The 24126-nt window shown below is 41.3% G+C and overlaps 1 protein-coding gene across 1 annotated transcript; it reads left to right on the top strand.

The window, feature by feature from the left end:
- The first annotated feature begins 6757 nt into the window (after positions 1-6757).
- nudt14 (nudix (nucleoside diphosphate linked moiety X)-type motif 14) lies at positions 6758-23883 on the top strand. Its single transcript, XM_068342324.1, has 5 exons — positions 6758-6894; positions 14411-14454; positions 16979-17043; positions 17719-18013; positions 18986-23883. The coding sequence occupies exons 1-5, from the start codon at positions 6814-6816 to the stop codon at positions 19233-19235; spliced, it is 735 nt and encodes a 244-aa protein (XP_068198425.1). The 5' UTR covers positions 6758-6813; the 3' UTR covers positions 19236-23883.
- The last annotated feature ends 243 nt before the right edge of the window (positions 23884-24126 follow it).

The raw sequence follows: 24126 nt of genomic DNA on the forward strand, positions 1-24126 counted from the left end.
CATGTGGTCCAAGGAGTCGTCGTATTCTGCAGTCCTTCTCAGGAAAAGACAATAGTGTGTCTGCCTTGTTAAAATAGACTCCCTCTCAACGGGGGACGGAGGAGGGCAGCAGCTGTCCCCCAGTATCAGACTTCAATGGTCCCAGCAGCTCATCCAGTCCGGCTTTTTTTAAGCGCTCATTGGGACACATCTACATATCATTAGCAGCAGAACACGGCAGAAGTGTTTCTTTGAACTGGTTATTTCTGAGAATGGAGGATACACACCCCGAAAGCATGGAGACAACTGTTAGATCACACCTTAAAATACAATAAATTAAAATCTGTGTTGATGGTTTATAAAAAAATTAAGGCAAATAATATCTTTTTGTACCTGAATGAGTGTCACAAGGTAACAGGTTCCATCTTTAATAAGGTACTATTGGATCTTCTTGACCCCGCCTACTTCAGTACCTGGAAGGGGCCGGCCAACCGTTTCGACAACTCCTATTGGTCCATGGCTCTATGAGCGCTTAGTATGACCAACTATGAGTGTACTTTACGCAGTTATTTATTTATTTACAGCAGCCCCCCCTCCCCCATGTGTGATTCTGAGACAGTAAGCACAGAAAAACTTTTCGGATCTTGTCATTAAATATAAATATATACACATATACATATTTATATACTGCTATATGATGTATTATTTGTTTGTGAGTCTTGACACTAATCGTCCATATAAAAATTTTATGTCTAAAACATCTGAAACATCATTAATAAGTGATCATCGTTGCCTTACTGGGCCGTGACGTCACACAAGTCTGATTTAATTCCTCCTCAGCGTCTCCTCCGTCTGTATCGAGTGACTGAGGTGTAACTCCCAGCTGAATTCAGGCTATATTTTGCTACAGGAGCTTCACCTCCTTTCAGCCACATGCCATTCAGGTCTATTTGTAACCATGGAAGGTGAACGATTAGCAGGAATCCCGGCGAACAGACGACATTGTGGGTGAGCTGCCTTTTCTTTCAGAGAATAATAATGAGCGAACAATAATTCTAACCTTGTTTGGTGAGACTCATCCTGGGGCAGGCAAGCAACAAGTGAACAGTAATAGCTTCTCCTAAAAATATAAGGGCCCGACAGAGGAGAGTTTCCATTACAATGGTACTGAGAAAAGGAGGAGGCGGCGTTTAGTCCTGACCAGACTGGACTTAGATGTAGATTCATTTATTTAAAGCTCTGTGTGAAGGAGAAGCACACACACCTGGTTGCATCATTTCACTGCTGTGTATTTTGTGCTGTATTCCAATGAGCATACTTAAGTACTAAAGGTGTGTTTCTTTTTGTCTATTTATTTATGCGTAATCAGATTTTTCCACTAAAGTGAATACTTGAGACGTTAGTATTTTTTATACTTTTATTTAAATCAATTAATCATTAAATCAAATTACAATTTTCCTCACAATTTTTTCATATATATATGGATAATACTTCTATTTTTGTATGATATACTTCAATTCAATACATACTGACATTTGTCCCATAAGGGGCAGCCCACCAGGTTTTAAAGAATGAATTACCATGTTATAACAACTGATTTGGACCTATATATATGCAATTATTCCTATTGGTAATATTTTAGAGCAGGTTTCCAAATGAGAAGGAAAAAGACTTTAAATACATTAATGTCTTTCATCCTTCTTAGGGTGGTGGCGGTGTCATCGCCTCGCTCTCCTGTCGCCGTTGTGTCTTACTGTCTTCACCACGGATCTTCAGTCAATCCAACCTTACACCCCATCAACGCCACACACAGGAGTCTCTGCTGCTTTATCGAGTAGCCTTTTGACACGTGGTGCTATTTTCAAATTCAGGCTTATGTGGGAAGATATACGACCGTCTTCTGGATGAGACTGGTGGCGGCTCTTTGTCCAGACTCCTGGTCAGATGGAGACTGACCATCTTGACCCACACCCTCATTCTGCTAACAGAGGTGTGGCGACCGCCTTTGCTAAGTGCATTCCCAGAGCCGTCGTCCTAAATCCCTGCTTGACCCCGGCTGATAAACCTCGCTATGGATAGACCACTGGAGAGTTTTTCCCTCAAAATGAGAGTTAATGCAAAAGTTCCCATTGCTACAAATGGTCCTCTAGGGCACGATGCCAATGTGGATGATAAAAGTTTATGGAACCCCATGAAACCCGAGTGCTATAATCAAAATTCTACTTTTATATCAGTCAATATTATCATAATTTTGCTGATATAGAAGTATCTTCCCATAACAGTCAAGAACACTTTGAAATATATCAATGAAATTTCCTTTTGTTCCTATTTTTCAATGCATTTATGAAATAGATTATGTTTAAAAATTCTTTTAACAACCGCTAAATAGGAGATGCAGTGAACTGTGGAGAAACAACAATAAAAGTTTTAGTTTAATGGAACAAAAGAGCAGAAGAGTTGAAGTAACATTAACATTATTTGATAAGATCCAAGTAAAAAGAATAAAAACTACAGACAGACAGGTAGTGAAGGTTTGGCAGCTTCCTGATGCTCCCGGTTTGTCGTTCACTTAAACTGGACTCCGTCACATATCTACAGACACTAAATGGTCATGACTGCAGGGATCCTGGACCGGCATGTCTGTGGAAGGATGGGATTAACACATTGTGGGCGCCTCAGAACCGGGTTGAGAGCTGATAAGATTTTGGGAGGCCTCCTGGTGGGCGATGCTTAAAATGAGGCCCCGGAGAGGACGAAGCATGCCTTTACTTTTCTTGCTATGACTGTATGTGAAGGACTTTGGATGAATTCTCAAATTCAAAACCTCTGTATTCACGAAACATATACCATTTAAACATTAGAGGACTGTTTTGACAAGTTACAAAATTCCTTTCTTTCCTCTATGCCTTGTTTTTCTACTCCTAGAAGGAACTACCCTCATTCATGATCATCCAACAGATGGAGGGATAATACACTTTATTATAAGCAGATATAAGAATTTACTCCACCAGGGGTTGTTGTCTTGCATGATAGTTTGTTTGACTGTTCGAAAGCCGTCTAAGGATTCTGATCACGTTCTGTGTGGCGGTGCAGCTGGTGTGTACACAGAAAATGAATGATAATATAATAAAACACAGATGCCAACACATACAGCACAGCTTAAACGGAAAACAGCATAACTGCTGATAATTACTAGAAACACCGGTATGAAGAATTCATTAAATGCTAAATGCTAATAAATGCTAAATGGGGGCAGTTAAAGGAAAGCATTGCCAGTTAGTGTTTGGTCTGCAGCGACAATAAGAAATATTAGTGCATAATTTATTTTTATGGTTTTTGTAATTATTTTTCTTTTCATAACTTTATTCCTTCTGTCTTCTGTAATATTTTCTGCATGAGTGTTGCAGCAAACCAGTGCAGGGTGACTACGTTCAATGATAAAACTTCCCCAGCGTCTTATCGTACCCTGCAGCTTGGCTGGATCAGGCAATATAAATGGGACGTGCCCGCAGGAGGGACGCCGGTTCCTCCTTTGGGTTGGAGCATTGTTTCGTCTAGGCCGTGTATTTATTTAGATGTAAATCAGCTCGCAACGAGTGTTACGTCCTGCCCTTGTGCGCTAGGCGGTGGACTGAGACTTAACTGCTGGAGGAAGTCAAACCCATCGAGATTGGAGCTCCGTAGATTGTTTTCCATTATGAGGCTGTTATTGATGTGAGGGAATGACATCATGCAGCCTCTGCCATCAAGGCAGGGTTGGTGAGAAAAAGCCTCCACACCCATTTTTTATTCATCATTCTGCACAGTGAGGAGGCCAGATTTCTCATCATGTTTTGACTGATTTGAAGGCTTGCCCCGATACCTGAAGTCGACACACAATTTCAGAGCACAAAGTCTATCTGGAATTGAACTGAATGACTCAATGACTACCAAACAGTCACTCTTATTTCCAACATGTGATGAAGACTCTGGAGTGACAGATTCTGGAGCTCATGCTTCCCCAGGTGAGGGGTACAATGGACCCTCTCCAGTTCGCCTACCAGACGCAGGTTGGGGTTGATGATGCCATCCTGCACCTCCATCGTTCACACTCCTACCTGGATGTTGGTGGCTGTGCTGTTAAGGCGATCTTCTTTGAGATCTCAAACATCTTTAACACCATCGGGCCCCCGGGTCCTGCAGGAGAAACTGATCACCACGGCTGTGGACCCCCTACTCCTGAGCTGGATCACCAAGTACCTGACAGACTCCAGTATATTTGAATGGGCGTCTGTTTGCTCCCAGTTTCGATCATTCATTCATTCATTCATTCATTCATTCATTCATTCATTCATTCATTCATTCATTCATTCATTCATTCATCTCTTCTTAGCCTCTTCTTCCACTTTTGTGGGTCACAGGGGTTGCTGGAGCCTATCCCAGGGGACATACCCAGGGGACATTCCATGCATGACGCCACTGCACCGTGGAGTTACACGAAAGACAAACACACACTCACACACTTTTGACCTGACAAATTCACCGAACCTGCATGATTTTCATTATGTCAATAATAAAGAAATAAGCAAATAAACACATCAAAAGTCACTGTTCTTTTATTTCATTCTGTTCTGGTGGGAGTTTGTGTGTGTGTGTGTGTGTGTGTGTGTGTGTGTGTGTGTGTGTGTGTGTGTGTGTGTGTGTGTGTGTGTGTGTGTGTGTGTGTGTGTGTGTGTGTGTGTGTGTGTGTGTGTGTGTGCTTGTGGTGAGAGGTGATACGGTCATTTGACACATGAAAGGTTTTCCATCAGTAGGTCGGGCTTGGGCAAACCACACACACACACACACATGCACGCACACACACACACACACACACACACACACACACACACACACACACACACACACACACACACACACACACACACACACACACACACACACACACACACACACTCACAAGGGTCTAAAAGTGTCTGGTAACACACTTTGAGGCCTTCATAACAGGATACAACCACACAGGTGAAAGCATGAGTGTTTCCCTACCTCCATTTCCATAGGATCTCATTATTGTGCAAGTTAATGGCTTAGAAATCAAAAGATTTGATTCAGTAATTCTTTGATAATAAATCGGAGGACCTGTATGTTTGATTTTTTTAATTAAAATGCTAGCTGTAGGTTTATATGACTGGACATATTGTTATGATCACTTAACCCAGCTATGACCATAATAAAGGCAAACAAAAACTGCTAAAAGAAAAATTAATTTATTGAACCACATAAAGGAACCAAACCTAACCTAAGGAGCTCAGGAGTGTCTATCTAGGGTCTACCTCCTCCAGATCCAACTAAATGCTGTTGGGCCAGAAAAAGAACGAATGCATTGTCCAAGGTTTTCCCCTGTACCCTAACAGATATCACCTAAATCTTAAACAACAGAAATAATAAATACTGAACCCGCCAAAAAAACAAAGGAGGAAAAACCAAAAACACAGAAGGTCCACCACGATGCTATTATAGATTTACTCTTAACAGTGTCTGGAGAACACTGGGAATTAACACCAGGATCACACATAAAACTGTCACTCAAATCGACTTCAGCCTCATCAGGTTTGTAGATGGAAGGTATTACATGTCATGTGACCTCCATCCTTTAAGGACAAACCAACCATCTAGTTCAGTGTTAGTGGGAGTCCATCTGTACGTGCATAATATCCATAAATGGCAGGCCTGTGTATGTGTGTGTGCGTGTGTGCGTGTGTGTGTGTGTGTGTGTGTGTGTGTGTGTGTGCGCGCGTGTGTGTGTTGTAGGTAAATCCCAAGCACAAGAATCCCTTCATGAACATTGATTAATAAACTGATTTCAAGTATTGGTCATATGTTGGATTCTGTGGTTACAGTGGTTCAGTCGGTGGTTTGCTGATACCCTACAAACCACGTGAAGGCGATAGTGGGGATTAGTGGGTGTCAGAGCCACGATTCAGATGAAACCAGGAACCTCCATGAATACATCATGAAGATGAGTCCCCGGGATGAACCGTGAAGAAAATGCCTCAAGGAGAAGGAGACGAAGGGTGATGAGGACGAACAAGAGGATCATGGCAGACGTCCCTGGTGCATCAATGGCAGATAGAGGACATCAAGATACTGTATCAATGTGCAGAAAGTAAAAATATATTTGAATTAAGTAATATAATATAACATATAATAACATCCGCTTTTTTGTTTCTAAGTGTGCGTAATGAAACTTGTATTTTTTTTCTTTTTAATGAATGTGAAAGTCTTTCTTTTGATAAGTGATGACCTACAGTTTCATTCAAATATGAACAATACTATAATTAATAATACTGGTAATACAACTATATTTACAACAGTTTGTTGTTCGTCATTATATTCATTAATATTAGTGTTTAATTCTATATTATATACGTTCTTTTCTATTTAATATCAGTAGTTATCATTCATTTCAGGCAGGGATAAAGTCATTTAAAGATAAAGACTGTAATGTGTATTCTAATAAGTACAGTATAAACCACACCAACACACCCCTAGGTTTATAGGTTTATTCCAGACTTATTATATTCAACCAATTAGAATATAGAAGTTTAATTATTGATTGGATATGTTAGAATCTAATTAATCCAAACAATATTTTAAATATCGCTTTAACTTTCATGCTTTAGGGTCATCAGTCTGACTGCTGGTGACTGACTCTGATGATGCTCCTCTCCTGTCGCGCTACTCTAATGAGCGCGTCACGTGTCCCCTCCCGGCCGCCGTAGACATTCCTCCGCTGTCAGTGCGCGGTGACAGACGATCATCGGTGAGCCACCAGTCCAGCTGCAGGTGTAAACTATGGAGGAGATAAACAACATCGAAGTGGTTCCGTGCACAGAATCCAACTACCTAAAGCCGTTCCGGGTGCACTATAACCAGGTGAGTTGTTGTGTGGTAACCGCTGGTGGGATGCTGGATGCTCTAGGCTAGCCCAACCCCCCCCCCCGCCCCCCATTCATACATGCTAGCATAACAAGAAGCTAAAATCAACTTGAAATCAATGGCGACCGAAACAACTGGCTTCAAATCGAACACAGTTGTAAAACAAATGCATTCGCTGTGTTTTCACCAACGGATATTTGTTGCTTTGTTTTGTTTTTCTTATACCAGGAGCGGCTAAGTGCTAGCATGCTAACGCCAGCTCGCTCAGAGGGGGTTTTTTTGGGATGAGCTTAAGGTGAACGTTAGCATCGGTTCAATGAGATGCAGATGACGCGCTTCCTCTCACCTGATTTATCGGGATCGATAAGTCAGGTGAGACTTATCGATCCCGAAATTCAGATCGAATCCCCACCGCGTGAATGTGTATTCTCATATTAGCTTAACACTGGGCTGTGATGCCCATTTAAATGAGCTGCATTGGAGCCTTGACTGTTCAGGTACTGTTGGATATTTGTATTGAAATGTATTTTATAAGTCTGTATTAGTTAAGAAAACAACAAGAAATACTGCAGGGTAAAGTACATAAAACCAGAACTTCTTATTTAACATAATAAAAACTGTCAAGACTATTTAAAAGTGCAGGTTTAACATGTCTCTTTATCTCATATTTGTGATCATAACATTTGATCTTAACAGAGGTATTGTTATTTTAAGCCTTTGCAGTTATTTAAAACGCTGACAATGAGGGACTGTTTTCAGAAAAGTCTTTACCAGCATCCGTTTGCATCTGTTGTTAATTCAAAAACTACTTGACAAATTTTGATGAAACTTCTTAATGTGATCTTAATGTGATACACAAAGCTGTCCTCATGAGTAAATAGCACATCAATAATTATAATCAATGATTTATATGTCTTCTTCATTCCATCTTGTCCCACAATCGTATAATAAATCCAAGCACAGTGGAATAATAATTATATTTCAGTCTCAGTAAATGGACATCTATCTTTTTCCTCTGTAAATTTTGTAAACGGACTTCATTAATTTTGACTTGTATTAATTATTCGACCTCCAGCCGTGCTGAGGTGTTTGACTTTGTCACTGATCCGTGATGTTCACTTTATCCAAACATCAAGTGTCTCAAAGAACGGGTGACCAGTGGCACCAAATGTTAATTTACTTCTCCACTTGTCACAGAATAAACATGACCGGATGACACTATTCACAGTGAAATGTTCACAGTGGAAAGTACAGTGGAATCATTGGTGGGAACACGTCCATTTCATTCAGCTGTTTTATACAGATGGATGGAAGATATTTTTTATTCATTGTGGTTTAATAAAAGAAAGTGTGTGTGCTTATTATCCATCCATCCATCCATCCATCCATCCATCCATCCATCCATCCAACTTCATCTTTATCTGAATGTCTCCAGTCAGGTGAAAAAAGACCCCCCCCCAAATAAAAAAAAAACCAAAAAAAAAAAAACCATCGGCTCCATTCCAGGATGGATTTATTTTTAGGTTTCAAAAATATTTGTGCTATTCTTTCTCTCTTCCTGGCAGCTGCCGTGTGAAATCTGGATAGGAGCAGTGGTGTAGAGTAGATATTAATAAAACTGACTAAAACTATGACGTCTTCAGAATGCGGATGATAACATACGTTGGGATACGTCTGGGTTTGAAACAATACTCATTTTAAATCATCCTGGAAAATCATCTTGTAAATCAAAAGACCGCATAAAGAAACTACATTTGCAGTTACTCTAAAAATTAAAAGGGTCCCTTTTTGTGGTGCTGCGCACAATTAAAAAAAAAACAAACTTAAGTACTGGGATGGAGAAGAGCTCACTGGAAAGGATTTTTTTTTTTTTTCCATTCGGGGTTCACACCTGTGACAGAAGAGGTGGGAGTTAATCTTGTCAAGAGAATAGCGGAACGACTAAGACAGCAGATGGACAACAAAAGGAGACGGTGGTGGTGGTGGTGGACTCCCTCTCCGTCCCGTCCTCCCCTTTCATCCCCGCCACCGCTCCCGTGCAGCCGGGGGAACGGCCGCTCAGGGACTCCCCACAAAAGCTTTTCAATCACGTCCAGGGAGCATCACTACCCAGAAACCTTTTAATGTTCATCCGTACATCTGCAGGCCAGCAACCTACCCCCCCCCTCATGCACACGCTATAAATGAAGGTAACGTCATACATAAGAGGCTCTTGTCATCTGTGGTGTTTGCTGGAGTCTCCCTCATTTCTCTGCATCAGGTGATCGTCCCTCATTGACTCTGGGAAATCCCTCTTCTCCCCAATTCCTCGTGCTTCCATTCAGTCAAGGGTTGTTACTCGACGCTGTATAATTACCCTCAATTTATTCATTATTACGACTTGAATTATTCATCTGGAATCATCTTGTTTCTTTCACAGCCTCCATCGCCACCAAAACACCTTCAGTGAACACAGGATTTTATTATATTTCATTCAAACTCAACTCCTGAATTCATTTCAGGATGATTATTACCCAATAATTTATTACCTACCCAATCAGCCGCAGGTTTGGCTTCTATTTAGTGCTCAGCTAACTTTATGTTCTTGAAGAGTGTTTTGTACTTGACACTCGCGTTTCATCGCGGCGGATCTTTCGTGTCGATCATTATTAGCCAATCGGTCGTCGCAGGTGCAACTTCTTTTCTTTAACTTCTGATCATTAGTCCACTGGTGGCAAGTGAGTGTGTGTGTGTGTGTGTGTGTGTGTGTGTGTGTGTGTGTGTGTATGTGTGTGTGTACGATGTGCTACCTTTGTGGAGATCAGCATCAAGATGGGGAAAAAATTGGAGAGCACATGTTGTGATTTCAAAGACTGCTTTTGTAAACCAGGAACAGGAGTTGAGTTTTTTTCTTCTTCTTTCTTTCTACTGCAGCTGCCAGCATTATAGTGCATTCTGTAATAGGAGGTGTGTGTGTGTGTGTGTGTGATGGTTGTTAGACTTTAAGCACCTAAAAGATCAAGACCATACGTCCCTCCTTACAATAGCCATTCACACGAGAGTCTGTCATTCCTGATGCTGATAGCCAGAGGCACCACATTAATTTCTAGGCCTCTGTGTGGCCTGTTCCTGCTTTCCTTCCTCTCTCTCTCTCTCTCTCTCTCTCTCTCTCTCTCTCTTCCTCTCTCTCTCTCTCTCTCTCTCTCCATCTATGTCTCTCTCTCTCCCTGTCTCTCCCAATGGGCTAATCTCTCTGTTGTAATCCATGTCGACCATGATCCTCTGTCTCCCCTGGGCCATTCAAGCTGTCCCCGCCCCCCTTTTCTCAGCAAGTGGCCCGAGTAATGAGGGGAACCCCGCCATCTGTGATAGAAGAGTGTGTGTGTGTGTTTAGTTTTAAAGTAGTTGCTCACTGGTAAAGATATGTGTCATCTTTTGGCCGTCTGACCTCGTGACTCGGATGTTTTTGTCCGTCGCTGCTGTTTTTACCGTGTTTTGAGTCCACATGTCCTGAACCCCGTTAAAAGTCTTCACTCGGACCCGAGTTTCTTTTTCCCCTTGGATGTGATTTTTTTTTTTTTTTATCATTAGCTTTTTCACCCCCTGCTGCTAACAGAGAGCTCTGACATCTGCAGCCTCCATTGACAAACACACCTTTTTCTGTTTGCGCTGAAAAGCAATTTCACATCACGCTGAAGGTGTCCGAATTTCAAAAGGCATCTTTTTTCTCCACGGTCCTGCCTTTTCATTCCCTTGAAGCCTGGATCGTCTTTAGTCTACAGGACTTTTTTTTTTTTTTTTTTTTTTTTTTAGAAAAAGAGTGGATAAATTTGAGAGCTCTAGTCTCAAGGATTAATGTGGGTGAAAGGAGCAGAGAACCAGAAAAACAACCTTCCTCTGTCATCTGAACGTCTCTATAGAAGAAGCTCCAGCCATTGATGAGGCGTTGCTGTAACATAATTGTGTTTTCAATAACCAACAGCGCCAACGGTTATAAATGAGTTATAAATACACTACACAGAAGTCAGTCTCCTCTGTTTCCATCGGTGACAATCAACACTCATCGTGACTCAACAGAAACCACAGGCGTTTATTTCCTGCTGTTAACATGACACATGCTAATTTTTTTTTTTTTTGGCCCTTTCCGGTGTGATGACACGATGCTCGTTCAGCACGTCTCCTGTTTGGCAGGGCTCGATCGTTTTGTTCATGTGGATTCAGGCTGCACGACGTGACGCTTCTTCGCATTGCAAGTCAAAATAAGTAATATTGCAATGTCAGTGTTTTTAGTGTTGAGTTTGAAAAAGGATTTTGCAATTCAAAAAACTTTATTAGTCCCCAAAGGGGGCAATTGAAAGCACTTACAGCAGGATCTTTGTAAAACATACAGTGTAAATGTAAACGGTGTAAAGATAAACCAAAAAAATAAATAATAACATAAATATTAATACAAGGTTTATGTTAAATAATAATTAAAAACCTAGTTAATTCAGAACCTTATTTGTTCAAAACCTAATGGGTTTGTTAGTTCAAAACCTGGTTAGTTCAAAAACCTGGTTAGTTCAAAAATCCTACTTAGTACAAAAATGGAATGGAGTTAAGTTGCTCGTTACTCATTTTGAGAAACCGTGTTCAATTCAAAAAGTTACTTATTAATGCTCTAAAATGATCTGTTTTCGGTTCAGGGCAGGTTTACCAGTAACTTTTATATTTATATGCAGGTCGTAGTTCTTGATCCCAGCAGCACCATAACTTTTACCAGTAGTTAGTCCGCTGACTGGATCTGTGTACATTAGCGTTGAGGTGCTTAGCTTCCAAGAAGCCACCTGGTTTTGTTCAACGTCTGCTTTGTGACCCCTGAAGCTTTTCAGGTGAAGGTCTGCTGCACGGGTTTTTAATCAGTCTGACGTGCACGCGGTATTGGGATCTGATGTAAGACAGTGTTTGTGCAGACTGATGATGAATTACACTGACCCGAGCAAATAGCCCCCAGTTGAACTGTTGCTCCACTACCAGGTGAAGACTTTGTCTCATGTACTCCCCAATAAACACCGGTTCCAACAGGAGAAGCGCGTCTCCGCCTCAGTCACGACAGGTGATTAATCACACACACACGCCTTGCTTTCACTGGAAGGGGTGTGACTGGGTTGGTCCCGGAGGAGGAATGATGGCATGTGAGACGCACGCTTTGTTGACATGAGCGAATCAATTTACACAGACGGCGTCCTCCACGGCGAGGCTTCGGAGACACGTTTGGATGATGCCAAACACGCCGCTAATGTCTTGACAGCGGATGAAACGACGGTTTCTGCAGCACGAGCTGGCAGCGTTGGTTCACAGACAAATAAAAGGGTTGATGGATATTTTGTTTTGGTACAGACGTGTGCTGGAGTCGCTAAAGAAGGCCCCACTGAGCATCCCCCCCCCCACTGCTCAAAGTTTAAATGCATGCACAGGAAGGACGTGACACACTTTCCGTTAACACAGGTGACGCCATAGCAACATCTAAATGTACTTTAACGCCACGGCGTGATGGTTAATGATGCATGATGGGCATTATGCTAGCTTGGCTTCACATCGGGGGCCCCCGTGGCTGTGGCCTGCTGGGTCACGTACTGGTCGTCAGACCGTTTGTAGAGATGATATTAAGGAGGAATTTTAAGCTTTTCATTTTTGTTTTTATTCCCTAAGTTTATTATAGAGAGGCTGAAGCTGAAATATTGATTTAAAGTAGGTTCCATGCATAAATAAGGTTTAAATTCGATCATCTTGAGAATTTTTTTAGAAGTTGTACATTTTGATTTATTCATCTCCTGCTGGCACAACAGTGGTGTTATTAGATGTGATTGCACCAGAGCTATTAGCATGCCATCATTTCTTGGGCGGTTCTGAAACTGCATCGAGGCCGATCCTTTCACAGCTCTTGTAAAGCCATCATTCCTTCAGCGCTGATGGGTGGAGAGGAGGCGTAGCGAGCGTTTGAATCAAGGCCACCATTCCTCCAGTGCAGAAAACATGGGCTAATGGGACTGAATACACACAGCTTGTTTTATGGAGAGAGGGATAGTTGTTCAGTTTGTTTAATTTCTAGTGGTTTTAACTTGTTGGTTTCTCCTAATATGTATATTATCTCTAAATGATAGTAAACCTGTTTTTGCATTTTTATTGAATAATTTCTCATTTAGATTGACTGACACATTAAAAGATGATCAAACATGGGTTAATTAGGTTTGATACGATTAAAAATCACCTGATAATGTTTTTAAAAAAAAAGTTTTTCAGTTTTATCTTTGTAAAATCTTGAAACTCACTTCCATACTTCTGTTTGACAGCAGATTGTTTTGCTTTTTGGCTCGACGATGTGAACTAGTTTGTATTTTATTTATGTTGTTACACAGTGATTAAATGCATGCTATAATTATGTAATAAAAAACTAAAAATCCTTAACCACAACTGTTCTGTTTGTGTTGCAATTAATCATCAGCTATAGTTTTACGACAGCGACGGCTCTGCGCCAGTAATGATGCATCATCATGACTCTAATTAATATTTCCTTTTATAATTTTTTTGACCAAAAATAAATTATGTTGAGCGTCATAATGGGACTCCTTGACTATACCCCTAGAATCTGGGTTCATTAATAGTTTGATATCCCCCCCCCCAGAAAAGCACCTTCTTTCTGCTCAGTGATGTCGTGACAGCGTGTCGCTGCTCCTGAGATTAAAATCTCTACATGTCAGAGTAGCTCTCTCTTTTGTGCTGGTCACACACACACACACACACACACACACACACACACACACACACACACACACACACACCTGTCTCACCTGTCTGTAATTATGCTGGTGGAATTTTACAGAAGTGTTCAGCTGCCTGGTCTATAAGACGATGTTAAGATGGTGTGACCTCAGGGCGTATTAACACAGCAGCATAGGTTCAGTGGGTTTGGTAAGAAAAAAGTCATCAGGAAGCTGAGCAGAAAGAAATCCCATGTCAACATGTTTTGGAAGTCAAAAAAAAAAAAAGGACAAACTGAAATTATTTTTAAAAAATAGCATTACTTGATTACAAATTACAGTTGGACACTGACTGTATGTGTAGACTCAAAGTCAACCACCATTGGTTTGCAGGTCTCACCATCTGACGTGACCAAGACACGTTTTATTAGGCTACCTTCAAGGATGTCAATGTGGGTCAGACTTCATTTAAAATTCACTGGTGGGTGAACGTGATTTTCATCCTGGAGTCAGTTCATACAGTGTCTACATTTTATACCATTTAAAATTTGAATTCAGATGAGTCATAAATTCCAGGTTCAAACTGAACCTGAGTTCAGCTGAGTGCTGCTTTGTATCTCCAGATGTTACTGTTGTGTGAGTTTGAGTGTATCTTTACAGGCCTGAGCAAGAATCTCCGTCAGCGCTGCAGTAATGCATAAAATATGCAATATGTAATATGTTAAAATAAAATAAGAGGTGAGCCGTCGTGCTTTGACACGTTTGTTTACGCTGTTTGTTGTATTTGTTCACAGAATGGCACAAAGAAATCCTGGGACTTCATGCGAACCCATGACAGGTATTTATCTTCTCTAAGAGTTTTAGCCTGTTTTTGTTCATGTACTTTTTTTGGCGGTTTCTGTATCCTGGTCAAACCTTGTTTTTTTTGTGACCTGTTATTCTACTTTGCACTGGTTCTAAAATGTCTGGACTCCACAGGACCACTGTAAGAGAAATATCACACCTTTGTGCCAAAACCCCCAACTCCTACTTCCTGTTTCAGGGTAATGCCTCCGAGGTAAGTCTTGGGTCATTTAAACCACCTTTCCTCCACTCTTGACCCAAAGAGAGGTCCTTGTGAGAAATAGTTCCACTGAGACCTCAAACCCCAAGACCCAGTGTTGTTTTGAATTGTTGTTCAAGTGTGCAGAACATTTTCTTCTCGGCGGGACGCTCTTCACATTTCAGGTGCCCTTTGAAAAAGATGTGGAAGACACATCTGTGGGTAATGTCTTGTAAAATATGTAAATGTACAGTTTGGTCCTTTTTCCAGCCCCTGAAGCTAATAAATAGGAATTCCATGTAAACTCTTTCAATGTAGGGTTAGGCCACAATTTACTCAGCATTCCGAATAGCTTTAATTGTTTAGTGCACATGATTGCAAATCAGATGTTGAAGCACTGAGCCAACCGTCGTCAACTTTAGCAGCAGAGCCATGAGGCTTTTTCTGGTCGAGTCTGAATTGTCATCAAGGTTCCATGTCTGAACCCGAAGACTTTCACCAAAGTTGACTCAAAAACTCAAGAAAAGTGGCTCCAGTAGTTCAGAACCTCGGCTCGGTGATGCCCTGGAACCAACTTTGCTTCCTCAGACACTGGAAACTCCCAGCGTGTAGAAGGTAAGATGGATTCCATCAAGAATCGGGAAACATCTCATCATCTGTTAGGAAGATAAAGCTCGGGGGTCAATGGACGTTCCTGTAGGGCAGGCATCCCAAGGAGACTTCAAAGCCCACCAGTGACTTCAGAAGAAGTCCTAGAGTTCTAGAGTCCATCACAGTCGTCTGATTGAATCTCAAAGGAAACTGTACAGGTTCTTTATCTATGGAGTGTGAAGGTTATGAATTAAATCAGTGTTAATGGTAAAAAACTGTAACATGACCAGTTACACCAGGAAAGCTTTCAAAGATAAAGGAAGTTGGAGGTATTCGTGCTCAGGTAAGGTTTGTTCTCTTTCAGGTCTTTCAATTTAACTATTATAGAAACATCTTTTAGACCTTATAATATGTTCAGGGTATTTTGAGTAGAAGGAACAACTAAATATTCACATTTTAAAACATTAGAAAGGAGACAAGACCACACATGTCTGCTCTAGTGGTAAAATTATGACATGGGGGTCAAACAAACACCAACTAAGCAAAGACAACCTCATCTCTAAAGGTGTCGGTCATGTCTGATGTTAATGGGGGACACGTTCCGTACAGGAAGACCTACTTTTGTCCTCCTCACGCCACCGACCTGACGATGTTTTCATTCTGTAACCATTAGTCACCTTAACCCCGCTCCTCACACGTCTCCGGTAACCCAGTTTTTCCCGCCGTCCGGCTACAACCACCCCCCCACCCCCCCGCAGAGGGAAGCTTAACGGTGCGTGAAAATTCCTGAGTGTCCGTTTAGCTTCTCGGTTTAACCATTAAAGTGTTTGTTGTTTTTTTTTTGCTGTTCAGCGGGAAGCTTTAGAGTAGCAGTAATGGTGTGGAACAGCAAGACCTGGACCGGCCTTAGGGGACAGCTTCCATCTACTGGGCCTCGGTGTCCCACTTTTAGAGCAGATCTACCACCACCCTACCCATACCCGTTCACTCTGGTGTGATATCCACCCTGTAGACTGTCACGAATATCACTGCTGCTTTCTCCATCGCCCTGATTTTTTATAATAGACGTCGTACTTTCACTTGAAATATCCGCGCTGCAGATACTAAATCAGGATCGGGTCCAGGCGCCATCGGGAAACAACTTGTAATAGCGACGTCCTTGTTCCCTCTCACCATGGGAAAGGCAGGGCAGGGTTTCCTGCTGCCTCTTATACATCCGCTTTCCCAACAGAGAGCCCGGGTCTCCAGTCTCCACATACAGTACACCACCTGTGTGTGTATACAACGCGCGAGATGCCAGCGCCGGAGCGTAACCCGATGACCTTCCTTCTTGTTTTATGTCCACATCCTGCTCATTGAGAGGCATCGTTTGCATCTGGAGTAACCCAGTCCTCTTATATTAAGACAGTAACAAGTTTTTAAGAGCTCAACACAACAACTAAGTTCAACAGCTTCATTTCATGTCCTTAGCGCACTCTGGACTCGCCGTGCGTATGATTGCTGCTGAGTTACGGTAGCTGGGATGTGCCAAACCAGGGAGCAAAAGTCATAAAATTGCCATTTGCTTGGGAATAGGAATTGTGGTTTATCTTGAAATGGAATGCCGATGTAGAAAGGATTGGCGACAGATAATCTGGTTGTTTGACAGTCTAGTCATTGGTATAAATTAGTAGATTGGAAGCATAAAAATCTGTTTGAGTTAACGAAGGTTCTTTTCTTTCCTCTCCAGTGTATCGGTGCTGATCTTCAACACCACCTCTCACTGTTTTGTTCTCGTCAAGCAGTTCCGTCCCGGTGAGTTTTCACCGTCCAAAAACACGAGACCGATTTGCGGAGACTAGTTATTTCATCTGACATGGATCTAAATCTGTTGTTTGTACTGCTTCAAGAAAGAAAAAAACCCCCAGTAAATTACAATCCCTGTGTTTTTTCAACTGGATCTTAAATGACAATGCAGACTCATAAATAGACCACAAGAGTCCTGGTTACAAAGCAGCCTGGCCTCCTTTGTTAGATGTTCCTGGGACTGTTCCACGCCACATTCAGCTAAATTGAAGGAAGTCTGGGCATTGATATATTTATTTCCTCTTCTCTTTCATTGCTGTTGTCCCTTATCTGAAAGAAATCTGTTGCTTGGTAGGAAAGCTACAGTGACATTTGTTTTCATACAGGGAGTGTACCATTTTGGAGTCTGCTCATTTGTACCGAACAATGTCACGGAATATTGTAGTGTTTTAATGCCAGTATAAATACGGTGGATTCACAGTTTTTTCTCGAGTAATTAATTGGACGCGGTGAAAGATTTCATCTGATTAGTTCTCAAGCAGAGATGGAGGAACCGTCTCCGCCTTCAGGTTCTACACTTTGACATCTTAGTGGGGAAATAAAATCAATAGTGGGGATTCATTGGATGGAAATATTTGTGTAACTGATATCATCTCTATCATTCGTCCCCCCCGCCCCCCCCAGCTGTTTTCATGTGTGAGTGGGAAAGGGCCAAAACGCAGCCGCCCCAGCCCGTCGAAAAGGCCGAGGAGGGCGCCGCCGAAGCCGCTGCCCCCGAGCCCCAAGAGGGCCAGTCGGCCTCAGAGGGGGACAGCTCTTCTCAGTGGCCCCCGGCGTCGGCGGGGGTCACCTACGAGCTCTGCGCCGGACTGGTGGACAAACCCGACCTCTCCCTGGAGGAGATCGCCCGGCAGGAGGTGCTGGAGGAGTGCGGCTATGACGTGCCCGCCTCCAAACTGAAGAGGATCACTTCTTACAGGTGAGGTGGTCGCACTTTTGTCATTTCTACACAACCTAATCACACAATTATGTTCCAAACTTTCACAAAAGTTCCCATAATCTCACAATCTCAGTTCCTGACTCTAGTTTTAATGAAACTAAAACCTGAAGTTCAGCTGCAGACAGAAGTCTGTTATCGAAGAGAGGAACTGAGCTGATTTAGATGAAATGGAAACAACCATGAAGTTAACCATCTGTCGCTGCTAGATTATGATTATTATTATTATTATGATTGTTATTATAATTAGCTCGCTACTACTTAACAGAGGAACCGGAGGTTCCAGGAACAGATCGGTTCCACATGAAGCAGAAACACCTGGACAGCCGTGACTGACGAGTTTGCTTTTGATTTGACTCGAACACATCCTCCAGATTTGTTGGTGTCGTCTATGACCGTTGTTATGTGTGGGCTGCGTTCATGAAATACACAGGTATCATCTTAACCCTCATGACCCCTATGAGGGTGTATTTTCACCGTCTGGTGGAGGTCTGGTGGGGTTCGAGGCAAACCCGAGGGGTTGAATTACAAAGAACCCCCACATATACTGATGTGTCCCGTGTGTACTGTATCTGTGTGTACAGTTTTATTATTGGCAATGAAAGACAGAACATCACTTGAATCTGTACAAAGGTTGCATCCTTTATTATAATAAAGCTATTTTAATAAAATATCAATATTAATCTAAGTAGACACAGGAGATTCCTGTGATGTAGCTCAGGTTTTTGATGCAGTTTTAAGCCTCAGGTAAAAAATTAAAAAAAATTCCGGGAAAGAAGGCAATTTAAGGGTGAAGGTAGAGTGCGGGAATGTTAGCGTAGCGTAGCATAAAAATGAGAAAAGAGGAATTTAAAAAAATTGCTAATCTAAGCTCACAAACTTCTGAGAAATTGTAATTCTTTGACAAATGTGGACCCACATTTATGATTTCTGTCCTTTTATTCCCCCTCACAGGTCAGGCGTAGGTATAACGGGCTCCAAGCAGACCATGTTCTACGCCGAGGTGTCCGACGACAACTGCGTGGGCGCTGGCGGAGGCGAGCCGCGCGAGGGCGAGCTCATCGAGGTGGTCAAAGTCCCGCTGCACGAGGCCATGACGTTCGCCTACGACGAGCGTATACCCAAAACCGTGGGCGTCATTTTTAGTTTTATGTGGTTCCATAATAACATGTCTCCCAAGTACAAGATCTCCACCAATGTGTAACTAACGTAAACCGACCCTCTTTATACCATTCATTCCAAATTAAATCAAACGCCGGCCCGACGCGTCCACTCTTACCTAATGGCTCTTCATCCTGTATTGCCTTTTTTTTCTTTTTTTTTTGGCTTATTGGTACATGATGAAAGATGAGCCCCTTGTCTTGTTGCCAACGGTTACCCTTAAGTTTTATCCAAGTTTTATCCCGTTTACCTTCTTAATTACATGTGGTCTTAATATGTTTCCTCAAAAACAAAAATTGCCGCAGCTGGTTGTCGCTGGCATTTTTTTGTTGTTGTTGTTTTGTTCTTGAATTATCTCGTCATTTATTTATGTGCCATCTGTTGCAAACGGCTGCTCATCACCGATTTCATTTTGCCTGCCCTGGATTAAAGGAATACTCCACTGCTGTTAGCGTAGGAATTGAATGTTGCCTGTGGTCCTAGAAGCAAAAGATTATTATTTTATTCGCAAAACTGTTTGAGAAAAAGCCATTAACCACACAATTTAAAGTCAAATGCAAAACATTCCCAGTATTATTACAACCCACAAATGCTAACATGGGATTTATATGAATGCATACATATCTGTCGTCCCAATGAAGTGTTCCAGTGTGTTCTTTTCTCCCATCTGAGGCACTTTATTCCTGTCGATCGTGACTTGAACCGTTAAAGATAGACCGTTCAAAGCGACCAAAACAAAACAGTGGAATATTCGTTTAATCCAAGATCCAGTAATGCAAAAACGATGCTAGTAAATGGCGGGGCCTTGTGACGACAGATGTATCGGATACGTTTTAACTGCCACTAGTTCAAGAATGCCTCAGTTCAGTTATTCCACACACAGCCTTTAAGCAATACCATCATAGCACCCCATAATAATCAGTCTTACATTTACACTGAACTACCCCCCTTCCCTAATCAACACGATTCTTCATTCTATTAGTGGAAAATATGAATTGGATTTATTTATTCTATCATTTTGAAGAACAAGCGTACGCCTCCCACTGCGCCAAGGACCTAATTTTAAGTTTGTTCTTAAGCACAATCCAGCAGTGGGTGATTTTTATTTATTTTTTGTGAATAATCTGCAATCCATTTGGCATGGAGTTCAATTAAGTCATTTTTTAAAAAAAAATCATTTTTATCATAAATACTGACACTAAAGCCAGCGCAGAAATGCTAACATCCGTAGGGAGTTTATAAGACACCCTGGCGTGTTCAGAAAACAGATTTGGGGAGCGTGAATATCTTAAATGTTGCTTTTTTTTAAAATCCTAATTCATCCTGGAGTCGATCTTAAATGATCATCATCAAACAAACCTGATTGCATGAGATGAATCTCTGCAGCAGTTTTACCCAGATCTCAGGATTGAATTGGTTAATTCAGAGTGGATCTCTGGATGTTATGACAGCGTCGCATGACAAAATCACTCACACTTTGAAGAACACACGCGTGTTACTATTTCATTCTATATAGTCATATTTCATTCAATTCTAAAAAAAAAAAAAGGGCTGGCACTTCTTTTGTCAATCAATCAAAAAAAAGGTCCACTCCCCCCAATTTACAACCCATAATAAGCAAAGAGGTAGTGTGTACTGTACGTGTGGAGCTACGATGACTGTATGCCAGAGTTCATCTCTCCAGAGGCGTAACACGACGAGTAGAACAAGTAGAGCGGGTGGAGTTTAACGGTTAAAGCTGCTCAAAAAAAAAAATCCCTGTCATCACAATTTGATGGGGTAAGAAAATCCACCTTTTATTAAGTTATTATTTATAAGCTATTTAAAATAAACCCATCTTATTAAGGAGGAGCGCATCCTGAACCCCAATGATGCGACCTAGTCGAGTGAACGTCGCTCCAGGAGGATTTGGCTTTCTGAGCCAGACAATCAAATGTGAACATTTGTCTCCTTTCTAACATAAAACCTTGTGTCTTCTCTTTCATCTATTTCATCAAGTTAATGTCTTACCAGTGATGCCACTGGAGCTGTAAATCAAGTTCACAGAATTTGAATCGACCAAACTGACGCGTTTTGGTTTCTCACGCTGACTCAAGCAAGTGTGGAGTGATTTTCCATCCAGACTGTGTAGGAATATATGCAGAACCTTTAAAGCCATATTTACACCCAATTCATTGAGCTCATCATGTCCTCTTCATCAAAAGATCTTTTCCTTGAAGTAGGATTGTATCGATCGCTGGAACTGCTTGAAGTGTGATTATTTTATTCATTTGATTTTATCGTGTTTTCTCAAAGGAGAAATGAAACCTTGTTGAATAGAACTCTGAATCAAATCCTTTTTAACGTCGTTGCTATGGAGCCTAAATATGGATGCAAAATTTTCGACCGTGAAATGAACACTGGACCACCTGTTCGTGTGCTGTGTTAGTCCCATGATGTGTGTGTAGAGCCATTTTAAGGTTTAAGGCCAGTCTGTAACTTTATGTGCCTGTCAAATGTGGAGAACTGCCATGTGACTTCTCTTTTTGGCTGGAATTATTTATCTTCTAGGCGCGATTCTTCCTCCTCGTAGGCTTCGTCAGCCAGCAAGCCCAACACCAGCACACAATCACCCTCAACGTCTCGATTATCTGAGAGCGGATTTGCATTTAGCGAGCATCACACGGGGCATGCAGATGCCTTAAATGATTGACACAAGGAAAATAAAAGTGCCAATAGGAACACAAGCCTTTCAGGTTGAGCTGGTCTGTCATCGTCTCTATATAGACAGTTACGCATCCGAAGGGGAAGAAATACACAAGGCTTGTGTTTCACCTTTGTTCAGCCTGTGAAGTCAAAACACAAAAAAGTTGATCTATTGTCGGATCTCCTGTCTTTTATATTCAACCCTTTCTTATTACTTTTAATAGGCTATTCAGGTTTAACAGCTTTGTTTTTATAAACTCTGTTCAAATCCGATGTGTGTTTTCGTGCGTTAAAATGCTACAGTTTTAAGTTTACACCCCGATAGTGTTGACTTTATGCTGAAAGACGCCGTGTGAAAATCATTAACTGGTGACTGGCAGCGTGGAAAAGTTTGACGATTTACAAGTTAGGCTCATTTGCATGTCTTTTATGGTAAATGCAAAATTATAGTTGGCTTAGCAGTGTGACAGATTATAATTCTATTAATTATTCACTTGCTTATGGCAATCAACGAGTTTTAATGGAAAATGATAAATTTTGAGTAGGGTTTAATAACATTTTACCTGCAGCTAATAATTATATTCTGCTCTGTTTGGTTTGATTTTTAAAAAAATTACAGTCAGGAAAAAATAATCCACTGAGAAGCGGTGAAATAAGCAATAACCAATGGGATAATCGATGCTCTTTATCTGTTACATCAGGCAGTTTCCGTGTGATCCCAGTCTGTTAAGCTACGCTAACCGGCTGCAGGCGAAAGCCTCGTTTTTGGTCGTACAACCGTTAGAATGTCATCAATCTTGTCGACTCTGAAGCCTGAAAATCTGGATCAAAAATATTTTCCAGTGTGTTGAACTAGTCCTGTTACTCTCCAGCGTAGCATGCCTGATCTTGTCCTCTGTGACAAAGTAAATGCACTTTGACAGTCCGGAGTGAGGTTGCAGACTGTGCCTCTGGTAAGCCATATGATACTTCTACTGAATACAACACAAATGTTCGAGGTTCTAAATGGTTGTGTATTTCACTTTTTTTGCCTCTGCTGGAGAATTACCAATTAGCTCAGCATTGGACATTTCTACCTCCATCACTCAGGCACATAAGGAAACACATTTTGTGTCTGTTTGTTTGCTCCTAACAAGAGGACATATCAGCTCCTCAGCAACATGTCAGAAATGTCAGAAGTCAGTGGTTCTCTATGGCAAAATAATTCATAGGTCCGAGATTTTCTTTTTTTTTTGTTTTTATAGATGTTCTCCCATGGCTATGCTGTAATTGCTTCTTCAACTGTGACTGTTTTTTTTGGGTTTTTTTGTTGTCTTCTGTTAACTTTTTGTATGTTTGATGATCAGGAGGAAATGTGTGTAGTACTCTCGAATCAAAGCTGTATTATTGACGAATTATAACCCGAACCACGAGTGTGACAGACCGTGCATCACCTCTGCTGATCTACCCAGAAGTCATTTGGCTTCATTAAATATTTAATCCTGGAAAAGAGACTCTCTGTTTTGGATAAAGTTGCTAACAGCTACAGTACTCTGAAGCAAAAGGGGGAAAAGAATCAGATTGGACCCTATTGAGATGTTCATGGAGACTTTAATGTATAGAACGTATTAAATTCTGTTAGCAAGTGTGATACAGTATGTACTGAAAATACTGCACATAAAGCCTGTATGTGATAGAAGTATTGGTAAAGACAGAAAGCTAAAGTTGTTGCTTTTTTAAATTTTTCCCAAAAAAATTTCTGGGGGTGAAAAAAAAAAAAGGAGAACATGCTCGAACGTCGCAGTTTCACAACTTTAATCATGTATTCTCTGCTTTATTAAGTGTAAACATATTGTGCGCATTGTTTTCAGTAATGTTTCAGTTCTGTTAATTTATTACCTAAATATTAAAATATTTAACTTTCAGAACATGACACTTGGTACAAACAAAACATTTAAATATGATACTTTGCATGTGCACTAACTGTGTTGGATTTAATTGCATTAAGTTGAAATAAATGGGTTTGATCCCCAAAAGGAATTCTTTTTGTACTGTATTTATGATTAGTTTTAGGACTCTTGTGCCTTCAGCTGTGGATTACAAGTGACAATCTGAACTCTTTTTTTTTCACCATTGAAGCGACAGGTCGGCCTCTTCCTGTTGTTCGGGTAGGATGAAGATTGGAACTGTTCTCATGTCTGTGCACGAACGATGACGCCGGAGCCTGGAGGCGTGTTGCCCAGCTTAGCATGTAGACATAAAATTAAAGA

The sequence above is a fragment of the Antennarius striatus genome, chromosome 19 (assembly GCF_040054535.1).
Source record: "Antennarius striatus isolate MH-2024 chromosome 19, ASM4005453v1, whole genome shotgun sequence".
NCBI classification, from domain to species: Eukaryota; Metazoa; Chordata; class Actinopteri; order Lophiiformes; family Antennariidae; genus Antennarius; species Antennarius striatus.

Excerpts from the sequence above, each read along its gene's own strand:
- nudt14 (XM_068342324.1), top strand. The coding sequence starts at position 6,814 with ATGGAGGAGATAAACAACATCGAAGTGGTTCCGTGCACAGAATCCAAC. Across the intron at positions 6,895-14,410 it reads TCCGGGTGCACTATAACCAG|AATGGCACAAAGAAATCCTG; the intron begins GTGAGTTGTTGT and ends ATTTGTTCACAG. Across the intron at positions 17,044-17,718 it reads CGTCAAGCAGTTCCGTCCCG|CTGTTTTCATGTGTGAGTGG; the intron begins GTGAGTTTTCAC and ends CGCCCCCCCCAG.